The sequence below is a fragment of the Rhineura floridana genome, chromosome 8, assembly GCF_030035675.1.
Source record: "Rhineura floridana isolate rRhiFlo1 chromosome 8, rRhiFlo1.hap2, whole genome shotgun sequence".
Taxonomy (NCBI): Eukaryota; Metazoa; Chordata; class Lepidosauria; order Squamata; family Rhineuridae; genus Rhineura; species Rhineura floridana.
In genome coordinates this window covers 68,515,021-68,542,191 of record NC_084487.1, presented here as the reverse complement: position 1 = coordinate 68,542,191, position 27,171 = coordinate 68,515,021, and the positions used below count along the sequence as shown (strand labels likewise).

The 27,171-nt window shown below is 40.2% G+C and overlaps 1 protein-coding gene across 3 annotated transcripts in view; it reads right to left on the bottom strand.

Annotated features, from left to right (window-relative positions):
• The window catches only part of OSBPL8 (oxysterol binding protein like 8), a 181,921-nt gene that overhangs the window by 122,767 nt on the left and 31,983 nt on the right, over positions 1–27,171 (bottom strand). The window contains exons 2-4 of one of the 3 annotated variants that reach the window (XM_061639701.1): positions 23,020–23,108; positions 14,543–14,579; positions 5,695–5,832 (exon numbers count right to left, since the gene is read on the bottom strand). In XM_061639701.1, coding sequence (XP_061495685.1) covers positions 5,695–5,832; positions 14,543–14,579; positions 23,020–23,061 — 217 coding nt within the window. In that variant the 5' untranslated portion in view covers positions 23,062–23,108. Of the gene's footprint in view, positions 1–5,694; positions 5,833–14,542; positions 14,580–23,019; positions 23,109–27,171 lie in introns of those variants that run through there. The other 2 variants (XM_061639704.1, XM_061639703.1) reach the window with 2 other exon arrangements.

The window sequence follows — 27,171 nt, the reverse complement described above, 5'->3', positions numbered from 1 at the left end:
GATGGACCCAGGAGCACCCCCAGATTATGGACCTGCTTTTTCAAAGGTAGTACGACCCCATCCAAAGCAGGCAACTGACCAATTATCTGAATTCGGAAACCCCCAACCCACAGCGCCTTCATCTTGCTAGGATTTAGACTCAGTTTACTGGCCCTCATCCAGCCCACCACCAAGTCCAGGCAGTGGTCCAGGGATCGCATGGCCTCTCCCGATTCAGATATTACAGAGAAATAGAGCTGGGTATTGTCAGTGTACTGCTGACACCTCACCCCAAGTCTGATAACCACTCCCAAGGGCTTCATATAGATGTTAAACAGCATGGGGGACAAGATGGTACCCTGCAGCACCTCACAGCACAACTGCCAGGGGCCAAAAGAAAATCACCCAATGCTATTCTCTGAAAACCACCTTGGAGGTAGGATAGGAATCACTCTAAAACAGTGCCTCCAATACCCATCTCACCAAATCAGACCAGAAGGATACCATGGTCAATGGTATGAAAAGCTGCTGAGAGATCAAGTAAGAGTAACAGGGTGGCACTCCCCCTCTCCCGATAAAGGTCATCCATCAGGGCAACCAAGGCTGATTTAGTCCCATAATGAGGCCTGAACCCAGAATGGAATGGGTCAAGATAACCTGTTTCATCCAAAAGTACTTGCAATTGTTGCACCACAACCCTCTCAATCACCTTCCCTAAGAAGGGGTATTTGCGACCGGTCAGTAATTGTTGCAGACCAATGGGTCTAGGGTGGGCTTTTTCAGGAGCAGTCAGATCACCACCTCTTTCAGGGTGGCTGGAACCATTCCATCCCACAATGATGCGTTGACCACATCCTGGATCCACTCGGTCAAACCCCCTTGGCAAGCTTTAATAAGCCAAGAAGGGCAAGGGTCGAGAGGACATGTTGCTGGTACATATGGAGACCCTGGGGTCACTATGACTTTGGTAAAATTCTTGGTGCAAAAGCCATCCCAAAGGGCATTGCCTGCAACTGGTAATGTTTGTGGTTGTATGAAAATCAAAAGTAACATCTGTGATGGGGACGTATTGGAATGTAGAGGTACGCCTCTTGTAAGTCTATTGAAGTCAAATGGTTCCCTATATGTAGAATCTGATAGAAACTAACATCTCCAGCCTGAACTTCCTGTAAACCACAAACTGATTCAGGAATTTGAGGTCTCACACAGCCCACCAAGAGCCATTTCTCTTTGGACCACAAAGAAGATAGAATATTGAAGTAATGATCCCCTGATGGAACTGGTTCAATAGCCTCGATCTGTAGTAGGTGTTGAATGACTTCCATGACTATTGTCTGCTTCTTGTGAGACCTCGATACTGTAGATGAGAGAAAGCAATGAGGTGGTATTGACCTCATTTCTATAAGCAATCCGTGTTGGACCAAGTTCAGGACCTACTTGCCAGTGGTGATTGAATTCTACACCAGATGAAAATGTTGCAGGTGATCTCCCACTGGCAACACAATGACATCAGAATTGTAACGTATGAGCTCCCTTTCCGTGGTTTCAGCTCCAACTTTGGTGTAGTTGTTCAGCTGATCACTTCCTTGGAACCAGAGTTCAGACCAACCTGTGGGGCCTGATTTAGCACCTCTTTCTTAGTACCAATACAGACAAAAGGACTGCTGGTGAAGGGAGTACCAATGGGTACCACACTGATCATCCCTTCTGGAAAAGGACACCAAACATCTACATTTCTCTTTTGGAACCACCAGTCCATTTTCGAAGCTTCCTCTCCAAATGGCTTACCACTTACACATGGAGCTGTAGCCAAATTTAACCTTAACTGATCTGCATCCCACATCCTCAGCCACAGGGAGTAATGGGCTACCACTACAGTGGCCTAGCCACAAATTGGGTAATGTCTACTGCAGTATCTGCCACAAAGGCTGCAGCTCTAGAGATCTTCAATAATGTCTACCACCTTCTCTTTTGACTTTGCTCAGGATCATCCAATAATTCATCAATCCACACTAAAGGGGCCCTAGCAAACACAGAAGCTGCACATGCAGAGCAAATTGATAATGCAGCAGCCTCATGCACCCTGCATAATATAAAGTATATCCTCTTATCAGTTATATCCTTTGGCTGAGCCTCACCTTTTGGCAGAAGAACTTTGGAAACAAACACAGCAACTGGAGAATCAATCAGAGGAAGGCAGAGCTGTGCCAGCAACTATGAATCCAATAAGTAGTACTTATTCCCAAAGATATGAGCCTCTTGGACTGTAATGGAGAATCCCACTCAGCCTTGGTCACCATTCGGAATGGTGCTGGTACTAAAATAGCCTTCTCATTCGAAGCAGGCTCTTTCAGCACCGCTGCACTTTTAGAAGTGGTAGGTACAGGATCAGGATTTTTGTAACTGAGATCTAATGCTACTAATGTTTTACAGAAAAATGGGATAAAGTGTTTAAACAGTCTGTGAAAAAATTTCTTTTCAACCTCTACCCCAACACTCTATTCTCCTTTCTCAATATCTGGTGTCATAAATGAATCAATGGGATCTGTTCCAATATCAGTATTCTGTCTGCACTCTGGAGCCCAACCCCATGGGACAGCATGTGGGTCTGGGGACTCCTTATCCTCATCATCTGAAGAATTATAGACTTGATAAGAATTAAAAACCTTGCGTGACTGCACCCACTCTTTAGGTGTCTTGTTTTCTGAGATGGCTTGGAAGCAGTGACTTGTGACTGTGTGATCAGCTTACCTATTAGAAGATTGGGCTACTGCAGGCTGTACAGAATGTAACTGTATTTCTGGGGGCACAGAATTAGCTGACTGAGACCCAGGCACTGGTGCCGATGATATTTCCATAGCAGCCAGACCTCTTAGCTATTGAGATATATCTCCTAAAAAAGCCTCTGCTGTAGCAGATTATCATTGAACTGCAGGTGCTCAACAACTAGCAGTGCCCATGCCCTGCTTGACAATTTGAGCAAATAGCTTCTGTGTGCTCAACAGTCTCCGATGGCTTCCCCCCAGGAGCCACACCAGTTTGTTTGTTTTTAAGTAGGGAGACATGGAAACCCTCAAATTCATCTCCAGATGATTATGAAGTGCACAAAACAGCATGACACTTGTTTGCATGGTACTCTCCTCCTCAGACAGAAGCTCCATTGCACTCCTGTCAGCAATCTCCATGCTGCCTGAGGAACTTCACTGTGTGAAGTCAGGGTGCTTAATAATCTCCTCCCCCATGTAAAGTGCTTTTCTTGAGTTTAATAATGCTGCTGGAGTCTTACTAGCTGCAGCTGACTGCAGCACTGAGGAGGGGATCCCTGCAGCACTTTGAAAACTAACAGTGTTGGAAGTAGTTTCAGTTATAACGATTGTGCCTGCCATTTTGTCCTTTGCCCACCCCCAACACTCACCAACATGTGTGAAGTATGAGCTGGACTTAAGGGACTCAACAACGCCTAGCAATGTGGCACTTAGGCTTCTTTGAAACTTTCTCTATAGTCTGCTGAGAAGCGGGTGAAGCAACAGCTGTGACAACCACTGAACAATGATTACTTTTGTTCCATGTCTCAGCCCGTAGCCTACCATGAATGAGAAGGACACAAACACTCATACCACAGGCATGGAGACAAAAGATATTTTTAAAAAATACTACACACACACAAAGGTCAGGATGGTAACACAACACAAAGATTTAGAAGGAAAAGTTTAGTACACACAGGTTTGAAGAGATGATGATGGGGAAAAGTTTTACCACACATGGATTTTAAGGGATGAATAAAAAACAAAACAGAAACCTTACAGCAGAGATAAACAGGACAAAGACCAAACACACAGACATTCACCCCCTAAAACAAAGAAATTATAAATACAAGTCTGAGGTAGGGACAGACAGGGAACAAAAAACCCACATGTCTGCTCCAAACCAAGATAGGAAAATGGACTAGGGGGTTGCGTTCCCCAGGGACAAAGTCCAGTCTGTGTTTTCCTGTCTCTGGCCACGAGAGGGCGCTATAACCCACTATAGCATGTATTCACTACCTCTGAAGAAATAATATTCTGTATTAAGGTTAGCCTATCTGGCACCCTCCAGATGTTATTGGACTACAACTCACATCATCCCAGTCCACTAGCCATGCTGGCTGCTGCTAATGGAAGCTGGAGAGCACAATTTTGGTTATCACTATTCTAAATTATCTGAAATGCTGGAGAAAGGCAAGACACTATTTGCAACTTGCTTTGCCTGCTCAATCTTCTCAAGTTTTGTCCAAAAACAAGTCCACAGATGTAAATGTTTACATTATGCACACACTTAGATTATTTTACAGATTGTTATAATAAAAAAACCATAGGACACTATCCATAGGAGCTTGCAGTCTAAACAGTGACAATGGGAGAGAAATAAAGACAAAGGAAAGAAAGGGAAACTAAGGGTACCCAAATGGAAACATGTGAGCTGAATATTGTCTAAAATAATAATAATACCTCTTCACAACAGTTTGAAAAATACACAATCGCCATCTGGCATTTGAAAATTATTTTTAAATACTTCCATATACTTGGTAGTTTGCATTTTGCCTGGAGACACAGTAAGTATAATCCTTGCTACAAAAAATGAGCAGCACATTTCTCCAACAGTGCAAGTTAAAGTTTCTCTCTCTTGATCAGTCCTTGCATCAGAAAGAATGAGAAAATATTCCTCAAAGGTAGAATTACTCTTCCTCTTTCTAAAAAAGAGTTCAGAGCTGACTGGAAATAGCTAAATATTGTTCACTTAATTTGCATATATTTAAATACTGTATGCTTTTTTCATTATTTTTTCATTTCCCCCCAAGCCATATGACTTGAAGACCCAAGTATATGTCCATGGAACACTTACAGTCCAGTCCTATGCATGTTTACTCAGAAGTATTGTCCTATTGTGGGTTATGGGGCTTATTCCTAGATAACTGTGCATAGGATAGCAACTTCACAACACAATCCTAAGCATGTTTTACTCCCATGACCTTCAATAGAACTCTCAGGTAGGCTTGCATAGGATTACAGCCTTGGATTACTACTACTTATGTAAGGGTGGGCTAATCTGTGCCCCTCCAGATGTTACTGGACTCCAACTCCCATCACTGCAGCCAGTATGCCAAAGGTCAGGGATGATGATAGTTGTCCACCAACATCTCACTCCCCATCCCTAAACTTATGTAGAGGGTATTAATTCAATAAACAAATTTGTTCCCTCCCGCACATTAATCAAAATCATTTCAATTCAATTCTGAATTGAATTCTAGACGTGGAAAGTGTTCATAAACTGCAAGGGATTTAAAACAGTACAAGGGCATAAAGTCCCAGTTTTACACTTTAGACTCTTCATACTATTTACAAAATTCCGGAATTTTAGTAATTGGTAAGAAATGTAAACTCATGTTCAAAATTGTAATAGAAATGCTTTTAACATGCATATGAGTGCAACCTGAAAAAGGAGACTTAAAAGGAAGACATAAACTTACATACTTATTAAGGCAAGAAATGATAACTGAACCAGGCCAATGGCAAAGAGCCAAAAACTATTTTGGCTCACCCAAAGGTTTCCATATTTACAAAAAAAAAATTTTTTACTGACATGGAAATGAATACATTTGGTGCAAGTGCTGAAGTAACTATTGAAAGCACTAACATCTGGTTTGACATTCCATTCATATAACTGAATGCTTCTTACCATGTCCATGAACTGCTCCTGGACTGAATGATGGCTGGTGTAGATCTTTGGTTGGAGTAAGATACCCTTCTTTCCCCTGACGCTGGCTCATCTTTCCTGAAGTCCGAATATGAGATTCATCATTGTTTGTTACAACAGCTGGAAAACAAAGAGATTATAATTTATTTAATTAATTATTCACCAAAGATGGCATTTTATACAGCATAGTTTCAGCAGCACATGCTCAGGTTGAGTATACAGCATGGGAGCTAGAGGGGTGCACCAAAGGCTTCACAGAAATGGTGGGTTTTGAGGGGGAATTTGAAGGAAGTAAAATAGGTGGCATGATCACACAGCTGTTCTGGAAAATAGCTCCAAATTTATGGGATAGCATTGGAGAAACGGTAGCATCTTTTGAGAGAACAGGTGGCACAACTGGGTAAGTCAAGATCATTGGCAGAGATTCACTGGGATATAAGAGAAGAGAGATAAGGGGTGCAAGGCCATGGAGGGCTTTGAATGCAAAGAGAAGGACTTGTGCTGGATCTGGGAGCGGACAGGAAGCCAGATTAGGGACTTATTACTTCACTTGTAAGTGCTTGTTCATAATTTCTTTTAAATGACCCCGAGATCCTCCACCATTCTTATGCCCTTCACCATAAGGTCCCAGGGCATGTCACAACAATTTAAAATACAACATTAAAATAATTTAAAACAAATTAGTCACACGAATAGGGTGGATCCTAAAAATAACTCTCAAGTGTCAAAAGCCAGGGTAAAGGCCAGACTAGAGGCATATCCAGCAGACTGCACACACAAGGCATGCACTGCCAAACTTACCCTTCTTTTCCTCTTAGACAGAGAGTAGGTCTCTTTAGAAAAAAAGAGGCTTTCCCCCTTCATAATGCATAAGTTATTCCTCATTCCCTAAAGCATTCTAAGGGTAAAGAGCTAACCATCTCTTCCAGTTAAAGGAAATATGGGAGCTGCTGCACCATGTGCCCCTCCCATGCCACTCTGATAACATTACAAGATCATGTCAGGCCATATGACACAAGCCTATGAACACAGCTGCTTCCTACTTCAGTTGTTCAGAAAGAGCCCTTACTTCTTCACAGTATTCTACATTCTGTGAAAAAGATTGCCCATGAAATAATTTCACAATAAAATGTCCTCCTCCATGAATTTCAGAATTATTTTAGTAAAACATTTTGAGTCCTGCTTATATCTTGAATCACATCTTAGTATAACTATTCAGACTGCATCTTCCCAATATTAAATTTCTAAAGCTTATGAAATAGTTGCATCTAAAAATAGGGCAGCTACCAGCATGTTTTAAAAAATCAAACTTTTCTCCCCTAGAGTCATGCACCTTTTGATTAACAGCCTAGTTAATACTCAAAACTTCCTACCATCACTTATAGAACATAAGAAGAGCCTGCTGGATCAGGCCAGTGTCCCATAAACTCCAGCATCCTGTTCTTACAGTGGCCGAACAGATGCCTATACAAAATACACAATCGGGACCTGAGCACAGCAGCACCCACCGGTCCCGAGGTTTCTAGCAACTGGTATGCAGAAGCATACTGCCTCCAATCATGGAGACAGAGGATGGCCACTATGACTAGTAGCCACTGATAGCCTTATCCTCCATGAACTTGACTAAGCTTCTTTTAAAGCCATCGAAATTCACGGCCAGAACTTCCTCTTCTGAGAGTGAATTCTACAGTTTAACTACACATACAGAGTTTGTAGAGCATCAACTTAAAATCTAATTTTTTTAAAAAAAGTTTTTTTGTAATATTGTTGCCTTTTTGTACCACTTGTTAATGAGAATTGCATATTCTAATGTCATGTCTTCTCATCAAAATAATTGTTTAGTGGCTTCCCCCCTTTCAATCTTTCAACATTGTTACACTGCCATCTAGAGACTTCATTATGGTAGTGCAAATTACCTCAGATCTTCAAACATTAAAGATCCTACTCTTTCCTTGGAAAATATCACAGCTCTCAATATTCAAATATTCATCATAAATTTATTATGGTCAACTGACCACAGATAAGACCAAAAATAAAACCTACAATGCACGATAACCTTAATTGCAGAGCAAACTACTCAAAGCAACAGGTTTTGTAAAGCAAAGTCTATGGGATATTTCTTTCATGACCTTTTGGCTGCCTTGTGCAGAGCCAGCTCACCTTGTTCCTTGGGCATTTCTTATTATGATGCTTTTCAGTTAGCTGCTTATTTTAGGAATTTGCCTATATTTAAATATTGTAGGACTTTTAGTCTGGCCAGATTTAATGTGCTGCCTTCTCAGTTACTTTTGGGTAGTATATCAGTGTTCCTCTCACCTTATAGGTCTGTCCTTATAAGAACCAGGAGGTAAAATCTGTGGAATATATTCTTTTGTTTTGTAATTTTTATGCTGAAGCTCATCAGCAAATAATTGCTCCTTTACTGGCAAAACTTCTAGGAAGGTCAGCTCAATTTTATGTTAAATACTTACTGGGAGATAAAAATCTGATGGGCATCATTGGAAGAGGCCAAAGTTTAATCACTGGATGTGGGGACAAGGAGGAATTAACCATCTGAAGTTGAAGGATTGTTTTGGGACTGCTTAGGTCATTAATTATCCAGTATACATGTAAACCTAAGGCTATGTATATTATACTTTGCTTTCTAATTTGCTCTGTATTAAAGATTATGGTGTGTTGTTGGTTTTATTTTTTATTTTATTTCTGATCTGTTGACCGAAATAACTTCATGAGGATATTAAAATCGTGTAATACCTCTCCCAAAACAACTATACAAATTATGTCCATTTCCTTGTAGGAAAAAAGAGCAGTTACTTGAAGTTTAGAAGTTGAGCACCACCATCATAGAAAGTACCATATATTACTGAAACTAGCAACTCAGACCATGGTAGCAAAAGTATGTGTCATTTGTCCACCTTGTACCTCCTTTACTTTTTCTTTTTAGCCTAACCCCATGCTCACTACAAAGTGGCCAAAGCAGAGCAAACTCCATAATTTTAAGGGTTCTCAGTACTCTTCCTGAATTGATCAATACTCTTCCTGAACTAAGAAAAGGGGCAGGTTGAACTGAAGGAGAGCTTCTGCATGGCCCATGGCCACTCACCCAATTCTTCTTATGCTCCCCTGGAAATATAGCTCTGCATTTTGTGTTTGAGAATCCAGAAAAAAGAAGCAGTCACCAAATACCATTTTTGCACTTAAGCACAGCGCTCCTTTCTGTGAGTGGAACTCTTCTTAACCAAATTACTCTCTCCCCTCCCAGTTACAAACTCAGTTATGTATACCCACTGCACCTCCTAGTGGCAGCTGCCATCCTGCATATATGACACAAACCACACCTGTACTTTTCTTCATTGATTTAACATGGAAACTGAAAAATCTAACAACATTAAGAACGCAAGACGTTTTTTTAAAAAAAGTTAAAAGGCATATTTAATTTTTTGAAAACACCCCCATGACTGGCAAGTTTGAACAATGTTTCCTCATTCAACATAAAAACAGTGAAACATACCCAGCACGAACAGCTGCAGCCTCCACTTTCTAAACAGTTATAGTATGGTCATTTTTATTCTGAACTTGAAGAGCTTGCATCTCTTACCCAAGGGATCCTCCATTCCAAATTTCATACTGATATTATGAGTCATATTGCTTTTTATAAAGGAACATAATTTGTGGTTCTAATAAAGAATGCCTTACACCTTAATTCCGGAATAACTCCCACAGCTCTAAAACAAGTCTAGTAAGGGCACTATTTTTTAACAAGCAGTACAACTAGTTTGGTCTCATACTTAAAAGGCATGCGATTAACCAGCTGGAAGGATTCAGTATTGAGTTATGAGGTGGAGCCTTGGATAGGAGCGCTTTTAGAGATAAAATTAAGCAGCTAAAATAAACCACAACTGCTTTTATTTGTTACTTTTGTATGCCAATGTTATTTCCATTTCCATAATGGATGCAGTTCAGGCTCAGACTGGAACTTGCTCAAAGCCACATGTAAACAATACATCTAGATATTTTACTTTGTATTCAAAATATAGAATCATAGAGTTTCCATATAGAAGCATCACATGAAAATAGCTACTGCATATGAATAGCATTATATAACATAAATTAGACAACAAAATAAAAACCACATGCAAAAAAACTTGTGGTTCCTCATTGTCAACAAGAATATACAATCAAGACTAGACAGCATGACAAGAGGGTTCATGCATTCAAAGGAATATGTAAGGGCATAAAGTACATAGGGAGAGTGGGTCATCCCCGCCCCAAAAGTTCCTGGGCATATCTGCTCCACTCCCAATCTTCACACACTAAGTGGGAAGGCCTGAAGGATAAACAAATTGGCTGAACATGCTTAGAAGCCTCCTTCTGACTTTCCTGCTAAATACATTGGGGGGGGGGGAGTTAGGGATGAATTTGCTATGAGCAGAACTTCATGAGCATTTGTCAGTTGGCAACTGTACTCAAATAAGATTAAAATTCACAATCATAAACCTATTCCCTGATGGGACTTTAAAATAATTGTTTTTAAACTGTATTAATTAAGATTTTCATTTGAAAAGTGGTATTAGAGGACAGTTTTGAGAATACCATGGGCTGTGAAAAAGACAAATAATTGGGTGTTAGAACAAATTAAACCACAGCTATCACTAGAAGCTAAAATGATGAAACTTAGGTTATCATACTTTGGACACATAATGAGAAGACATGATTCACTAGAAAAGACAATAATGCTGGGGAAAACAGAAGGGAGTAGAAAAAGAGGAAGGCCAAACAAGAGATGGATTGATTCCGTATAGGTGTCAGCTCTGCACTGAGTCAGCAGTGGGGGTTGGAAATTCCTGGGTCGTTAGCAGGGAAGGGAAGTCCTTAGCCGGCAGACTGGTTGTAAATCTGCCAGGCCAACGAGGAGGGAACCTGATAAGGGCCAGGCCTGTCTGAAGCTTACTTGCCATGTCACAAGTCCAGAAGCAAGGTCAGTAGAGGTCCGGGATCAATTGCCAAGGGGTCAGTCCAAGAGATGCTGCAGGGAAACTAGGAATACACGAAGCCACGCCTGACGTTGCAGTCAGCAACAAGCTGCAGCCGTGTGCCTTATAAAGAGCAGGTGTGAGCCCTCAGCGTTTGGGCCTTAAAGGGACAGGCCTGCCTCTCTTCTGCCTGACCTTCTGCTGTCTACGTTCTGCAGGTGAGGGGCGAGTATCCTGTTCACTGTCTGCGCCTGGCTGCCGGGCTTCCGCTGTATCTGGGGTGCTCTGCAGCTGAGGGGGAGAAGGAGCAGGATTCTCAGGAGTCTCTTCCGTGTCTCCTTCTGGGTCTGCTGCTCCTGGGTCTGCTGCTGTTACTCCCGAGTCATCCTCATCGAAGGAGTCCTCTGATGGGGCCATGACACTAGGAAGCCACAGACTTGAACTTACAAGATCTGAACAGGGTGGTTTACAACAGATGCTACTGGAGGTCGCTGATGCATAGGGCAGTCATAAGTCTTAATTGACTTGAAGGAAAATAACACACACACACACAATAAAGCATTTATCTAGTTATGTTTAAGAGCAGGGGGCTGTCCAAACAAGTAATTTTTTTTCCTGTTACTGCCATATCCTATCTTCACATAATGATTGGGTCAGCAGCTTTGACCTCTAAATAATTTTGTAAAAAATAGAGAAAGATCAAGTTCTTAAAAGTAAGTGGGACCTGCAACAAATGTTGCAATTCTGAGTGCTCTTGCTCAGTATTCTAGCCAGCCAACCACATCTTCTTTCAGGATGCTCCATTGCATTCTCCACTCCCAAACTGAGCATGCTCTGCCTGAGAGGGCAATTTAATTTGATTGATGTTTGCAGCAACTTGAGAGAATTGGGGGATTTTTGACTGGAATCCAATCAGCCTCACCTCTGGCCTGCAATATTAACACTGGATTATACTGCAGGCCAGTTGGCAGCTACTCTCTCTCGCACATCCTCCAACCTGCAATAGGTGCATAACAATGACAACAGGGTTGCTATATATTAGACTCTGAGTAGTATACAACAACTTGCTTCACACCATGCAATATGGGGATAAAAGTTACTGATTATATTGCTGGTTTGTTGTAAGCTACTCTCTCTACTTCAGCCCAATTCCCAATGTGGTCTAATGCTGCTGGACAATACTGCAGGGCTGTTGTAAATCACTTAAGATGCCAATCTGCAGTATTCAGCATGAACTAAACGGCCCAGCGTCACCCTTTCTCAACAAAGCATGTTCGAACTCTAATATGGACAATGAACTGCATTTCCCTTGGAATTTGGATTATCAGAGTTGATTTTTAAATGTTTCACACTAAATAAGAACTGAGTTAGAAAGAACAGGAACTCTTCTCTTAGCCGCTATCTTTTGCAATTCTGGAGGGAGGCAGAGGAGTGGACATACTGCTGCCCAGTCTGAGCTGCATTAAAATATTCTCTATTAACTTCTGTCCCAGGGGAGATTTAAATATAGTTTTTCAGTAGTGAAGCAGGAAATGTCATACCCAGACAATGAAATGGTTCCTTTTCTCCATTTCTATGCATTTTCTCTCATTTTTTCCTCCATTCTTCTTTTCCAGCCACTCCATTCCCTTTCCCTTTCCACCTAGTCTCCCCGCCCCCTTCAGTCAGCATTCTATACCAACTAAGCATGCTCAGTCCCTTTGTTGTTATATGCCTTCAAGTCGATTATGACTTATGGTGACCCTATGAATTTTTTGGATGTATTCATATACCGCATTGTTTTCTGGGTGGGGCTCTTAAGATTTTTTCCCTACAAAGATTTTTGTATTTCTAAACACCTCTGAGTTCTCCCTACCCTGAATCTGTTGATACCTCCCCTCTTGCATGTAGATGCTGCTGTTTTGCTATGTAAATGTAGATACTCTCTCCTGAACACTAGAAACAGTACAAAAGGTTATGTCATGAAGCAAGTACATGCATGGAGGCAGAGGAGTTGTATCTATCACCAAATGACCAGATGCTATCCAACAAGAGTCCCATGAAACACTTATGACCACATTCCATTCATCACTTGCACAGCAGTATCAACAAACACACTGGAATCGGGGGACCAGTGACGAAATATTGGTGTTTGAATGCTGGGAAGATGAATAATTTCTGTTATGGGAATATTGCATTTTAGGGCAGAAACTTTGATTTCCACAACTGTGCATGTTTTAAAAAATGACTACAGAGTGCCTAATATATTTTAGTAGTACAAGTTCAAAGCAGAAATTCACACAATAGAACTAGCTGTGCGATTCTTTGGATCCCAGTATCTACAGAAGATGTTTCAAGACAAATTTCCAGTATGAACTAATGTATAACCAAGGATCTTGCCAACCCTTGCTAACTATAGTAACATGTTACAATTAGGTAAGAGAAGAGCTCTTCAGCAGGATGGTATCAGCTATCTGAGAAGTCTTTAACAGTCCCTTTTAGCAATCTTCCAACAGGAACAGCAAAACGTTGTTTATTTATAGTTCCAAGAGAAAAAATTGAGATCTCTCTCTATATTTTTCATTTATCTTCCCATTATCAGGTTTTATCCCCAGTGCAGCATTAAAGCCAGACCACCCACAATTTGGGGAGGGAAACCAGCAAGAATCCCAGGTCTGCATTAGGAACATGGTACTGAATCATGGCCCCTCAGTTGCTTTTCCTTCAAAATAGGAGTAGCAGCACTAAGAACACCCTTTAAAAAGCTTGACTAAAGTAACACATAGTTTGGCTCAAAGAGAATGGCATGACTCACACGGCATAATACACCCCAATTATAGCTTACTGGAACTGTTTCGGGGCCTGAAGAAGAATTCACAGACTCTTTGCTCATCCCCAGTCTTTTTTACTACTACACAACACTGAGCTATGTGTTTAGTTGTATGTGTCACCCCAACCTGGGCTTTTGATTAAGCTGTTTCCTCATGAACTATGTGTTGTAGCCAAGAACAAACCTTGGCTACAAGCTCATGGGTACTGATGAGAAAACTTCAGCACAAACCTGGGTTTGGATGACATGCTAAGCCAAATGTTGGCTGAGCTCAGTGCAGGAGTAAAGAAGACTGGGGAGGAGCAAAGTAGCTGTGTGCAATTCTCTGGAAGCCCGCACAGTCGCATATCCATAAGTTTGCCCTACCATTCATGCAAAGAAGGCCAATGCATTTTTCTTCAAAGCTATTGCTTTATTCATATCCAAACATATGCAGATTTATAGCAAACTTATGTTAAATTGACTAAGATTCCCTTAATCAAGTGATATCAATACAATAATACCAATAATATACTGATACATAATCCAAACAGAACTTTTGCTATTTTTGATTTATTATTTAAATTTACTAATTAAATACAGAACAGTTACTGACAACCAACTGTCAACGTAAAACAACCCAATGCTGTGCTTTAAAATAATCAACTTCCCAAATCCTTTATTTTTGTACTGTCTCTTTGCTGGCTAGTAACTTCCACTGCGGTGTTAAAACAGACTCTAGAAAAAAGTAACTATGAACTAAATTCTCCTCTAATCACTGGAACCATGTAAATGTGCTCAAGATCAGCATATGATTTAAATTTAATTTTCCAAAAACCGCAGGGCACCTGCTATGTACCTTCTTATGTCACATCAGCCTTAGGCTTATACACATGCATGTGCGTGCACACGCACAGATTAAATTATTCTACCATCCTGTTACTTTGCATCTGTTCATTCTTAAAAGCTTGGCACTAGTATTAGTCTAATGGAAGAGGCTAATCACGTCACAATTTGACCTCATGAGAATATAGCTCTTCACATGTTGCGGCAGAAATCATTTACTTACTTGAGGGTCCCTGGCAGTCTTTGATTTCATCATGATGCTTGAGGTGGCGTGCAATTGAGTACGCAGAACAGCAAACAAAGGCAGTAAGGCCAAAAATGGAGAGGGAGAGCACAGCATAGGAGGCAGCCACAACACAAGGAAAGAACAAGGGAAACAGCGTGTTAATTTGAAATAAAAACAACAACATGCACATCAGTCCTGATGACAGAATTTTCTGAAGAACACCACTGCTCCAAAACAGAAAAAAATGAAGCAAGTATGCTTAGCAAAGGCCATTGTTAGTTTTGCTACAGTTAATGAATGGCAAATTCCTCCAGAAGTACAAATACTTTTCAAAATTATTTTTCATTTATCTATCACATAATATGCCAACTCCAATTGTCTGCTAGAACTCAAATCAGAAACTTGAAAATGAACAAGAGATGAATTTAAACTTTTTTTCCAGTATATTAATTATAGCAAGTAGCAGCAGAATTGGAAATCAAGCCGTTACCTTCAATAGCTCATTAAATGTTGCTGTATAATACTGCATCAAATTCAGTGAGGAAAGAATGGAATCTTACTCTAAAAAATGGAAGCAATTCAAGAGATGTATATGATCAGGGGTGTAGTCGTCCAGGGCCTCAGGGGGTCCTAGACCCCTCACTTTCTTGGGAGCAGGGTCCAATGACTCCAAAGTCCTACAAGCCAATCAGCATGAAAGTGTGTTAACCACTGAGAAGAGTCTTCTATCATACTTCTTTGGCTCCAATCAGCAGGAAAAGTCAATCAGTTAAAAGAGGTGAGTCAGCCACAAAGTAGACTCTTCTCAGCAGCTAACACACTTCCCTTTCATGCTGACTGGCTCCTAGGAACAGCTATTGGTGTGAAAAAAGGCATGCATGGGAAGGACCGAGGAGTGTGGTGATGAGGACAGGCAGCAAACAAGCGAGTGAGGGGGCACAGAATGACTATCATGAAGAGACCTTGCACTTCTGAATTTGCCACTACACTACTGTATACAATATTGTAAGATATATTGAAAAACTGGATTTTTAACTAGGTATAATAATTTCTTTCAATAGCAAACTGAGATAGTTGAATGTCAATTGGCTTGGAAGCAAAACAAGGTCAGCCAAAAAGAGGGAGCAAGGGGGAAAGAAAATAGCCTGCTCAAGTCCCTAAGTATGCTTGGAGAAGCAGGTGAGAATAAGGATTGGGGAATATTCTGCAAGGTTAACAACTCCCTTTCTTGAACTATACAGTGAGGCTCTCAGTATAAACACAGGAAAAGCTGATCAGCTTTTTCTAGTTTAGCCTCCCCACCCTCTTACTCAAATGTACCGCATGGGGGCGTTTACACCAATTGCTGGAGGGTAAGGGTAAGAAGAGATGAAAGCCTGTTTTTTTACTCTTATGAGGGATTCTGAACAGAAATGTCTAGAGGAAGGGGAAGTAGTCTCTCTTCTGTGGTTAATTTTAAAATATGCACAGACCATTACACATCTCTTTTGGCCCTTGTAGAGATGGAAAGGCAAAATACACCTGTCACTAGCAGTTCATCATTATCCAGTGCTTCAGTGATGACAGAAAAAAAATGTTGCAATCAGAAATGTGTGATTTTTAAATACTACCTTTCTTTTGGGGTGTTCTTTTGTCAAAAGTAAAAAATCTGCTACTTTAGTCTACACTTGCCTTGTACCTGTCTTAATAGGTCATTGTCTAAATAGTTACATGGCTGAATACTTACATGTTCTATGAAGCAATGAATGCATAAAGACGTATCACTATGACATTTATGCTAACGTATAGTATTTAACATGCCTATGAAAAAGTTATTGTGCTCAAGCTACAGTATTAACCAAAACCTTACCTCAAATCTAGTAAATAGTCAAAATACTTCCTGTCTGTTATCTTTAGTGAAGGAAATTAAAATGTGACAATTTAAATGAAATTTTAGGGGAAGGGCCACTGCTCAGTGGTAGACCATGTGCTTTGGTTCCAGGATCAATCCCCAACTCCTCCAGATAGGGAACCCTGGACAGCTACTGTCAATCAGCACAGACAATAGTGAACTAGATTGCGGTAGCCAACCAGCTGTTGGTCAGGTATGGTGCAAGCTGAAGTCCAACAATATCTGGAGAATACCACCACTGGCTACCCTGAGCTAGATGGGTCCCAACCTGATTCTGTATAAGGCAGCTTCCCATGTTCCACAGCTTGATCACTCACAATTTGAAGTGGGTAACAGCAGCAACATCAATACCTTTTGCTGAGAAAAGGAGAAGATCTGTACACAGTCAAAAATAAAAATAAAAATCATCCATGTTGCCCATGTTGCAGACAGGTTAAAGGCAGGTAAAGAGGCTGAAAATCAACTGGTTACAAGAGAACTTTTGCCTTGTGTTGGCTATAGCTTAACCAGATGTATCTTCCACAATCTTGAAATTTTAGACACTAGTAAAGCTAGGGAGGCACTGTTTGAAGTTTGCATAACATATTTGAGAGTAACATTACACATTTTAATGGCCTTTTTAAAGATTTTACAGCTTTTTTTAAAAAATGGCAACTCAAAATGGCATGAAACAATAGATTGTCACAAATCAACCAACACGATCACTGACTAAATGAAGCCTTTCCAAGCTCATCATTATAACTACATGTCATCTCTCATGCAATGGTCTGAAGGAAAAAGGAGAAGACAGAAATAGCATCTTAAGCATAAATGACTCAGATGAGTTTTTCAATGCAGCCACTATACTATTATCAGTACTTACATGATGAAATAGAACAGAGAATAGTCTAGGCACTAAGACCTCCACAAGCCTGTACAATTGAACAAATGCCAGCAACAGAAGCACTGAAAGAGGAAAGCTGAGTAAAGCAGATAAAAGCTGATCACTCAAGATTATTATAATGTCCAGTATGTAAATATTTCAGCATTGCATAGCTAATCATTTTCAATGAGCTCCTAAGCAACAGGCTAACACAGAAGTCTATGTATATTGGACTGCCTGAAAAAAAAAAAAAAGAAACCTAGCCTACTATTTGATGTTGACAATGTAAATGTCTCATTTCATATTAATGCAGAATATAAGCAAGCATTTAGTTTTTCAAACTTTTACAATTTATCAGTTTACTAGTTAAATAATACAAATTATGTAGAACAAAATGCCTTCTTCCAGAACTGGGTTTCAACAGTTATCTTCTGTCATGTCTAACTGGAGACTTAGCTATTTCTTTCACTTGTTACATTTGTCTAAATCTCAGATTGATTACAAGTGAGCCAGGAATACAACCATATCTATTTGTGAAGAAAAGAAGAAATAATTCCCCTAGCCAAAGATATTTGCCTTTGATTTTTTTTGTCCTTCCACAATATCATTAAATTGAACTGAAGCTTTAAATATATTATTATTTAATTATATTTATTGTCTGCCTTTCCCAGAGAAGGTTACAAAATCTAAAATACAGTATTAAAAATAATTAAAACACATTTCAATCACAAGAATAGCGTAGGTTCTGAAAAAATCTAGAAGTATATTCCAATTTGGTTGTGCTATCTCAATCTTACTTTTCATATAGCTCAAGCAAAGCAGCCCAATTTTCAGAATGACAATTGAACCGAACGCTGAACTCTTCTATGGTTTTTCTATTAACCAATATCCCAAAAGTTTGCAAACTACTACGTGATGGAAGGCAATTGCTTTCACATCTGTTTATCTGCCACTACAATTTCCTGTTACAGCTACTAGATTATCAACTTCTTGTATAACCCTATTATTTGTTATTTCCTACAAAGTCCAACAACAGTTTGCTACTGGATCAATTTAAACCAGCTATCAGCAATCTGGTGCCCTTCAGAAGTTTTGGACTTCAGTTCCATCAGCCCCACCCAAGCACAGCCATGCTTAGGGGCAGGCCGGTTCTAAAGGGCAGCCAGCTTGGGCACTGGCCCGAGGGCCCTAGAGCTACAGGAGCACCTGAGGGGCCCTCCGCTCCCCTTCCACGATCCCCACCCCCCCACTTACCTGTCAGCCGGCTTTTTAGCATTGCCCTTAATGAAGATGGCAGACGCAGCTTCCATAAGGTACTGAAGCCGCTGCCGCCATCTTAGTTGATGGCAGAGATGTGTGCATGTAGCACGCACGTGTGCCATCAACAAAGATGGCGGCGGAGGCTTCATTCCCCTTAGGGAAACCACAGTCACTATCTTCATTAAGGGCAATGGTAAAGACTAGATAGGTAGGGGGGCCGTGAGGGGGCGCGGGCGCATGTACGCGGGCGCACACCCACCCACCCACCGGGGGGGCAAGGGTGATGCCCAAGGGCCCCCGCATGCCTGGAGCCGGCCCTGCTTATGGGAGTTGTAGTCCAACAGATCTGGAGGGCACCAGGCTGGCAACTGCTGGTTTAAATCACATCAGAAGGTCTTTTTTAAACGTGAAAAAGGAAAAAAACCAGCAAAGTGCCCAAGTAAGTATATATTATTTGTGGGTTATCCTGAGTAAACCTACATAGAGGAATTTGTTGTATCAAGGTTTCAAATTAGATTTACAACTGTATCAGACAGCCAAAAGGTCCAAATAGTAGCACTCAGTGAATGGTTTGCGATCAAAACCCATCAGGAATAAGAATTATTATAATTTTACTATTACAGCTCATTGCTTCCAAGCCAAGATGACACATCTAAAATCAGCAGTTTTAACACATTGTTCAGCTGTGCACAGAAGTTTGGCAGTATTAATACAGAAACATATACTAGATTCAAATAAGCAAGTTTAACTAAAACAATACAAACACAAGAAAGAGAAATATTTTATGCTTAGTATATACTATGGTCACACAAAGGCAACATTTGGACATCATGCTTAGCCATGGTAAGGTTTTTGCTTAACTGCACACAGCTTGTTTTGTCAGAACCAACAAACTGTGCCGAATGTTTAGCTGTGTTTTGTTTCAAAAAAGTCGACCACCATTTTAAATTGGCTTTTTCAAATAAAGTATAATTAATAGTGACTGGTTCAGACAAAACTGAATGTGATTAAGCAAAAATGGAAGTGAAAGATTCTGAATTCTGAATTCCCCATGGCCCCATGGGGAGAGCATGGAAAGCTGAAGCCTGCCTTGGTTTGTTCATGTCACACTAAGCTATGGTTACTGTGATGTCCATATGTGGCTACTGTGCCCTGAAAAATCAGCAAGTGAGTCAAATTTTACTCTGACAAGGTCCACTTTCAAAATTTGAAGGGGTTTGGGGAAAGCAGTTTTGCACAGATGATCAAAAGCTGTTCTGTCCAAAAATCATGTGATGTACAATAGTCTTCCACTTGATAGAACTAATTTTTCATACTGTATAGTATATCACCACACTTAAGAGTTGCACATTTGGATATCCTGATCAAGCAATCCACAACCACAGCAGAAGGCTATGTGCACACTGCAAAAGTAACCAGTGCAAATATAGCAGCTAGGCTGCCTGCTAATAACAGAAAACATTTTGTCAGTACAAAAAGAACTATATTGGCTAACAAATTTATTTCCTAGCTCAGTTGAAATTATCGGGGCTAAAATGGTTTGGGACAAAAGCATTTGACACACTACCTGTTCCCACATGAACCTGACTATTTAGAACTGTCTTCAGAGGTGGAAGGCAACAGGTAACAATGATTAAACAAAATTAGAATATACTGCTTTTTCCTTTCGCTTTTAATAAGGTTCAACTCTGCCACTAGTGCTGAATTCATTACTTGTTTTAATCTCTAAAATATTTGTTAGTTATGGTTCTTACATTGTTAGCCAGCTCAAGAAGACTTGCAAATATATAAAAGATATAAAAGAACAAACAATTGTGCCTGTAACTATCCAGGACAGGCAATTATATCATGAATCTTAATAGGGTACTTGTGCATCAGTGGATGTCAGCATTTCATCATCTTCACAGCAGCAAATCTGTAGCATACAGCCATGTTGCCACATGAAATTGCTATTGCTGAATCAGGATAAGAGTCTATAATAGTACAATTTATATTCAATTTGTTACGAAGTTTTTTAAAATGTAGGTATTCTAGTTGTGAACCACTGTAAAGTTCTCTGCTCCACAACCACCCTTATTCAAATGTTCATTTGGCTAGGAAAAAAATCTTAGGCTCAAGGCCAATTGCTCTTTTTTAGGAGATAACAGAGATCAAAATGCTGCAGTACAAGCAGGAGTCTTCAAGGAGACTCTAGAGCAGCAATAGGCAGCTACATTTCAAGACTGTTCAAAAGACAGTGACAAATGAGTGATGCAGGACTCTGGCTCCGTATTTGTGGTATGCAAGCTTTCTCCACATCACTGGGTGGGAAATGTTAATCTAAGGCAGGGTACTGACCTTACAATTACTCAACCCCTGCACTATAGCTTCTTATAAAAAAGCTGCCAAGTCATGTAAGTACTACACAAAAAAGTAGTACTCCTACAGGACTTTTATTTATTTATAAATATATTTGTATACTGCTATGTCATTTAAATACATCAAAGCAAGTTTTAAAAAACCTGTACAGTAAAAACCATTAAAAATATCGTAAAAACAGAGGCCTCCTGCACGGGGCCTACTGGTGCGGGGGCCTCCTCCTCAACAACAGCCTGGTGTCTCCTGCTCAACAACAGCCGCCACCGCCACGTCCTTCTCTTTCTCTTGCTCCAGGCAAGGCCCAGGTCTTTGAGCCCAAGCTCCCGCAGTCACCCCCCGACATAGACCACCAGCATCAACAGAAGCCTGGAGAGCAGCAGCTGAGTGAGCTCAAGGACATGGAGAGGAAGACAACATTGAAACAGCAAACAGCTTCGCTGTAACAAATGCCTGTCGCCCTTCTGCCTCTCGGGAGCTGCTGCCCCCACTAACACCACCTCTTTTTTTGGCGATGCCGATAATGATAACGTTATTTGTTATTTAATTTAATTTCTGTGAATTGTATTGCTATTATTGTATTTTTATTGTATTTTATTGTATTTTTATACCTATGTTTATTTTTCCTTGTAAGCCACCTTGAAGACCTTTGGCCAAAAGGCGGGGTATAAATAAAATGTAATAATAATAATAATAATAATGCAAAAAGACATTTTCTTAATTGCCTGCATAAGCCTGATGAAACAAAAAGGTTTTCAGCAGACATTTAAAAGGTAAAACAGAAGGCATCTGCTGAATCTTTGTTGGCAGAGCATTCCAGAGAAATGGGCCGATGACACAGAAGGCTCATTTTCATATTGATGTTAAATGAGCCTTGCCAGTTCGGGGGATGACCAAAGCCACTCCTGCACAGGGTCTCAATGACTGAGCTGGGATACAAGGTTTCAAGTGGTCCCTAAGATACCCTGGACCTAGTTGTTCAGGGCTTTGTAAATTAATGCAATACCCTTGCTTGGTAGTGAACGGGCAGCCACTACAGATGTTTTAAGAGTGGCGTCACATGTTGGCAGCCATGTGCCCCCATCAGCAGTCTGGCCACAGCATTTTGCACCAGCTGAAGATTCTTAACCAGGGTCAAGGGCCCTGGTTATGATTTATACAGAACTATGATACAAAACTATTTGTTAGACAATATATTCTGTCATTCTTAAGCACATCAAAGTATCTCTTTCCAGAAATCTTCATATTAGATAACCAGATAATACAAAACTTGTCAGTATGAGAAGACTGATAATGCTGACAATTATCCTGGGAGAGGCTGCATGTGTGCTTCAGTTTAGATAGTAAATACTAGTAGAATGTAATTTTATAAAAAGTTAATAGTAATAATTTATTTTATTTTTTGCAACATTGTTTAATATCCAGGATCATTCTTTTCAGGAATTAAACATTAGTCCCCATGTCTCTTGCAATTTTGCTATATCTAGGTTCCATCAAATCTAATTTTAACTATGAATATATTCCCCCCCACTAGGTTTTTCAATTTAGGAGATGTAAATAGATATTCAGACCCTGCTTCTTCACATATAAATGTATATTTACCAAAAAAAAAAAAAGCTCATACAACATCTCTTATTTGAAAAGACTGAAACAGAGTTGGCCCAGTTCCTCCTATTTACCAATTGCCTCTTGAAATGATATTCAGGTCACTATCATCTTCTTTAACAAGAAAAAAATAATAATCCAGTCTACACTTTTTACTAAAATGCCTCCTCTTTTGTGGCTTACATTATGTGCAAATTTAAGCCCTTTTGATGGGGGGACTTCTGGTGATTTGGATCTGTGCTCAATCTTTTCCTTCCCTCTAGCATTCCTTCCCACACTGTTCCAGTAGGATAGATTGTTGATGTTTATTGCAAAAAGGAAAGGGCATAAAAATCCCTCAGCTGCAATCCTATTCCCACTTACCTGGAATTAAATCCCACTGACCTCAATATATTTTATTTCAGAGTAGACCTGTGTAGGATTGGCTACATGAATGTTTGAGGAAATTCCCTTTGTTTAGGTTTTAACCATTGCCAGTCATTATGTACAAAAATTACTCACCAAAGCTTGATCAGGCTCCCCTTCAAAGGAAGTTATCTCCATACTGAAACAGAGCTTGTCTTTCACTTAGAGTTCTTCCATTCTGGAATCTACCAAGAAAAAAAACCACACCTAAAAATTAATTGTGAGTTATTGGATATAGGCAATAAATTGTAACGGAACTAATTACCTATGAAAACCAGCACAGCAAGACAAATCATTCAACACCAATACAATTTATTTCTAAACATGTAAATAAGCAGCATTTACAGAAAATGTACTGCTGCCTTGGCTGCAAAAGAAAAAGCAGATGAGATTGACAAATTTTGTATCCCAAAAAAGAATCTTCATGAGAACTCACAGAATACAGTTCACTGTTCAATAACAGGCTTTGTAACAAACTGAGAATATTATTTGATTTTAGATCAATAAGCAGAAAATAAATGTTTTAAAAAAGAGGAATATGAGCTGATGATGTAATAAACAAACTATATTAAATTTCAGAATTCCTAGCAGTTGATGTTACTAACTTTTAGTAAATCATAAGAGGACATCCCCACCAAAAGAAATCAATGGCAGCAAAAACTGGAAGAGAAGCAGGGGCAGAAGCCAAGGGAAGACAGTTTTCAAGTCTAATTTGTACAATGGGAGAGAGAGGTGGTCGCAGCTGAGGAAGGAAAGGGTAACCCTTCCCTCCCCAGCTGCAGTCTCCATGAAGATAGAATACCCTTCCAGTAATTACCTCCAGTAATTATGTTTGAAAAAAGCCAAAGCCCAATAGACGGGGTGGGCGGGCAAGTGAGGGGGTGTTATGTGTATGAATGCATACGTATGTATATATGAGAGTACTGCCCCACACACAACTGGCATGGGCCCCCAGACAGTTTATATGCATGTGGCCCTCAGGCTGAAAAAGATGACCCATGCCTGCTGTAACCAAATTTCAAATAAATCACTTCTGTTTGAGAAATTCCAGTGCTAATGAAATTCCAAAAATTCTGTATGCCAACCTCAACAACTGAGCTACATGATCTACAGCCATTTTGTAAACAAAGCACAGAAGCTGTGACATTCACTAAATTCTGTATTAGATATAAATAGTACTATCCAACGTATTTAATGTGCTACATAATGAAAAAAACTGCCATTGTGAAAGAACCATTGACAGTGACCAATGCTGGGAAAAGCTTATAATTTCATCTCTCCTCTATAAAAGAAACCAAAATAATGTTGTTGTTATCAACACCTCAAAAATGGCATTGTAGATTTTTTTAAAATTTTGAGTTCAAGGAAGCATGAAAAAACATACATCACTTCAGGAAACATTTCTTCTACTACTGCTGCTAACACACATAAACTTCTACATCCCCCTCAAAAAAATAAATCAAAAGGCTATTTGTTTTAGTGTCTTTAAGTAATGCCAGGACAAAAGCAGATCAATAAAATCGTATACAGCCAATAGTCTAATCCTATGTATAGTTACTCAGAAGTAATTTACTTCCCAAGTGAAAGTGCACATAGCACTGCAGATTGAGGCTCGGTTGTGATGTAGGGATCTCAGTCCAATAAACCATTGTTTATCAGTTCAGGAACAAACTGTGTGTTGGTCTAGTTACTCCTTGTCCTTCCCTTTCACACCTTCCCTCACACGCACAACTCTAATGACAGTATACTGGTTTCTTAAACAACAGTTTCCTGTGTTGTCTGAACCAAGCAACGGTAGTTTTAAGGGCTCTCTCCAAACCAGGATCTATTGTCACCAAAGGTGGACACACAAGGGAAAAGGAAAGAGTAAGGTGTACGGTGGTTCCATTCCTTTCTTTCCGACAGGCATCAACAGGTAGCATTGGGGGAGGAGGTTTCAGACCCTTGGCCTCTCAATTGTGGTGTGCCACAGGGCTCTATCCTCTCTCCCATGCTATTTAATATCTATATGAAGCCGCTGGGGACAATCATCAGGAGATTTGGCCTGCAATGTCACCAATATGCAGATGACACTCAGCTCTATCTCTCGTTTAAATCTTCACCAGAGTCTGCTGTGGAGACCATGTCCAAGTGCCTGGAATCCATGAGTGGATGGATGGGCAGGAACAGGCTGAAGTTGAATCCTGATAAGACTGAGGTGCTACTCGTGGGAGACAAGGGAAGGCTGGGAGATGTTGACCTGGTGTTCGACGGGGTGAAATTGCCCCTGAAGGACCAGGTCCGCAGCCTTGGGGTTGTTCTTGATTCCAAGCTGTCCATGGAGGCTCAGATTTCGGCAGTGAGCCGGGCAGCTTGGTATCAATTGCATCTCATTCGTAGACTGCAGCCCTACCTTCCTGCTCATCAGCTCCCACTGGTGGTACATGCCCTGGTCACCTCTCGGTTGGATTACTGTAATGCGCTGTACGTGGGGTTACCCTTGAAAACGGTCCGGAAATTACAACTTATACAAAATGCTGCGGCTCGACGACTTACAAACTGTCGCCGCCGGGAACACATCACCCCAGTGTTGTTCGACCTACACTGGCTCCCAGTTATTTTCCGGGCCCAATTCAAGGTGTTGGTATTAACTTTTAAATCCCTATACGGTCTCGGCCCAGTTTATCTGATGGAGCGCCTCCAGCGCCACCAACCATGCCGCCCAACAAGATCAGCCACACAGGACCTTCTCTCAATCCCGCCAACTAAAACAGCTAGGTTGGCGGGGACAAGAGAGAGGGCATTTTCAGTGGTGGCCCCCACTCTCTGGAACTCCCTCCCGTATGACCTTCGACATGCCCCTTCCCTGAATGTATTCCGCCAAGCTTTGAAGACCTGGCTCTTCAGACAGGCCTTTGGGACTTACGGGGAGGGTTAAATTTTTACGACGAATAGCCTACTACTCTGTACTGGAACTGTTTTATTGTTTTATTGTTATATTGTATTTTACGATGTATTTTATTATGATGTAATGTATTGTTGTTAAATTGTACGTCGCCTAGAGTGGCCATTGGCCAGATAGGCGACCCACAAATTAAATTATTATTATTATTATTATTATTATAAATCTGCAGGCACACTGCTTGTTCCTAGCCTGATAATCTGTTATCAGACCAAGCTGCTGTCTTTCCACTGGGCATAAAGAAAGCAGCTGTATTTTCTTTTTTGAGACTAGACTGTAGCCTCATACTCACTGCATTCCATAGGCACAGCCCAGGTCACTTGCTCCAAACTGCAATGCCCATGGAGGGATAAAGCAATGTTAGAAACTTTGCCCTCAATGTGTCAAGCTGTAAGTCTACCTATTTTCTATACCTCCACCACAGTTTAGACCATAGGATGCAAATATTATCCTGAATATTATCTGAATCCTGTATGTTCTATATGTAAAAATGAAGCGATTGATTTTTGATGTTTTCTCCAGGCACATGTCAAAGTTATATGGTGGATAATGTTTTGGTCACTAAAATGAAATTTTAATTAAAATCTACATATTAGAAGTATAATAGCCAAATTTCACGTTGTTTCCAAGTTAAGTCACCTGCTTAGGACACAGGACTTGCACACATGGAGACAGCAAAGGATAGGGATAGACAGATCAGTCTATTTCCAATATGTAACAGTTTCATATGTGTTTAAATGCAGGAGTGGAACAATCTTATGAATAATCTGCAACTTTTAAAAAGTATATACAAAATTTGTATTTTAATATGTATTTTATCTCAATGTATGCATTTCTAAACATATTTTATCCCAAAATACGCATTTTAAAAAGCCATTTGACACTTTGAGCTGAGAAATGTATCACAAAATTTGAAGAATGGCAAAATCTGAAAGATAATGATGATCCAATCTGTGTATTAGTCCAGGAGGTGTGAATTAGTTCAGTTTGCTTAAAATGCAAATCAAACAAAAGTCTCCCCTGTCCCTAGCAAAGGGCTTCAGAATAGTCATTGCTTGGTCATATTGTAACTGATATTTCCTCTCCTAGTCAATGAAAGAGAAAACTCTGAAAGCTAGTATGGGATATATATTAAAAAATAAAGGCATTTCTAAATAATACATGCTGTCTTGGCAAAACATATTTATACTTAACCTCATTAGATAAAAATGTAAAATTCAAGCTTATACATGAAAAAATAGTTATATGTAATTCACCCATCCAACAGATGGGCATTTGTAAGTATTTTCCTCATTCAGCAATTAAGG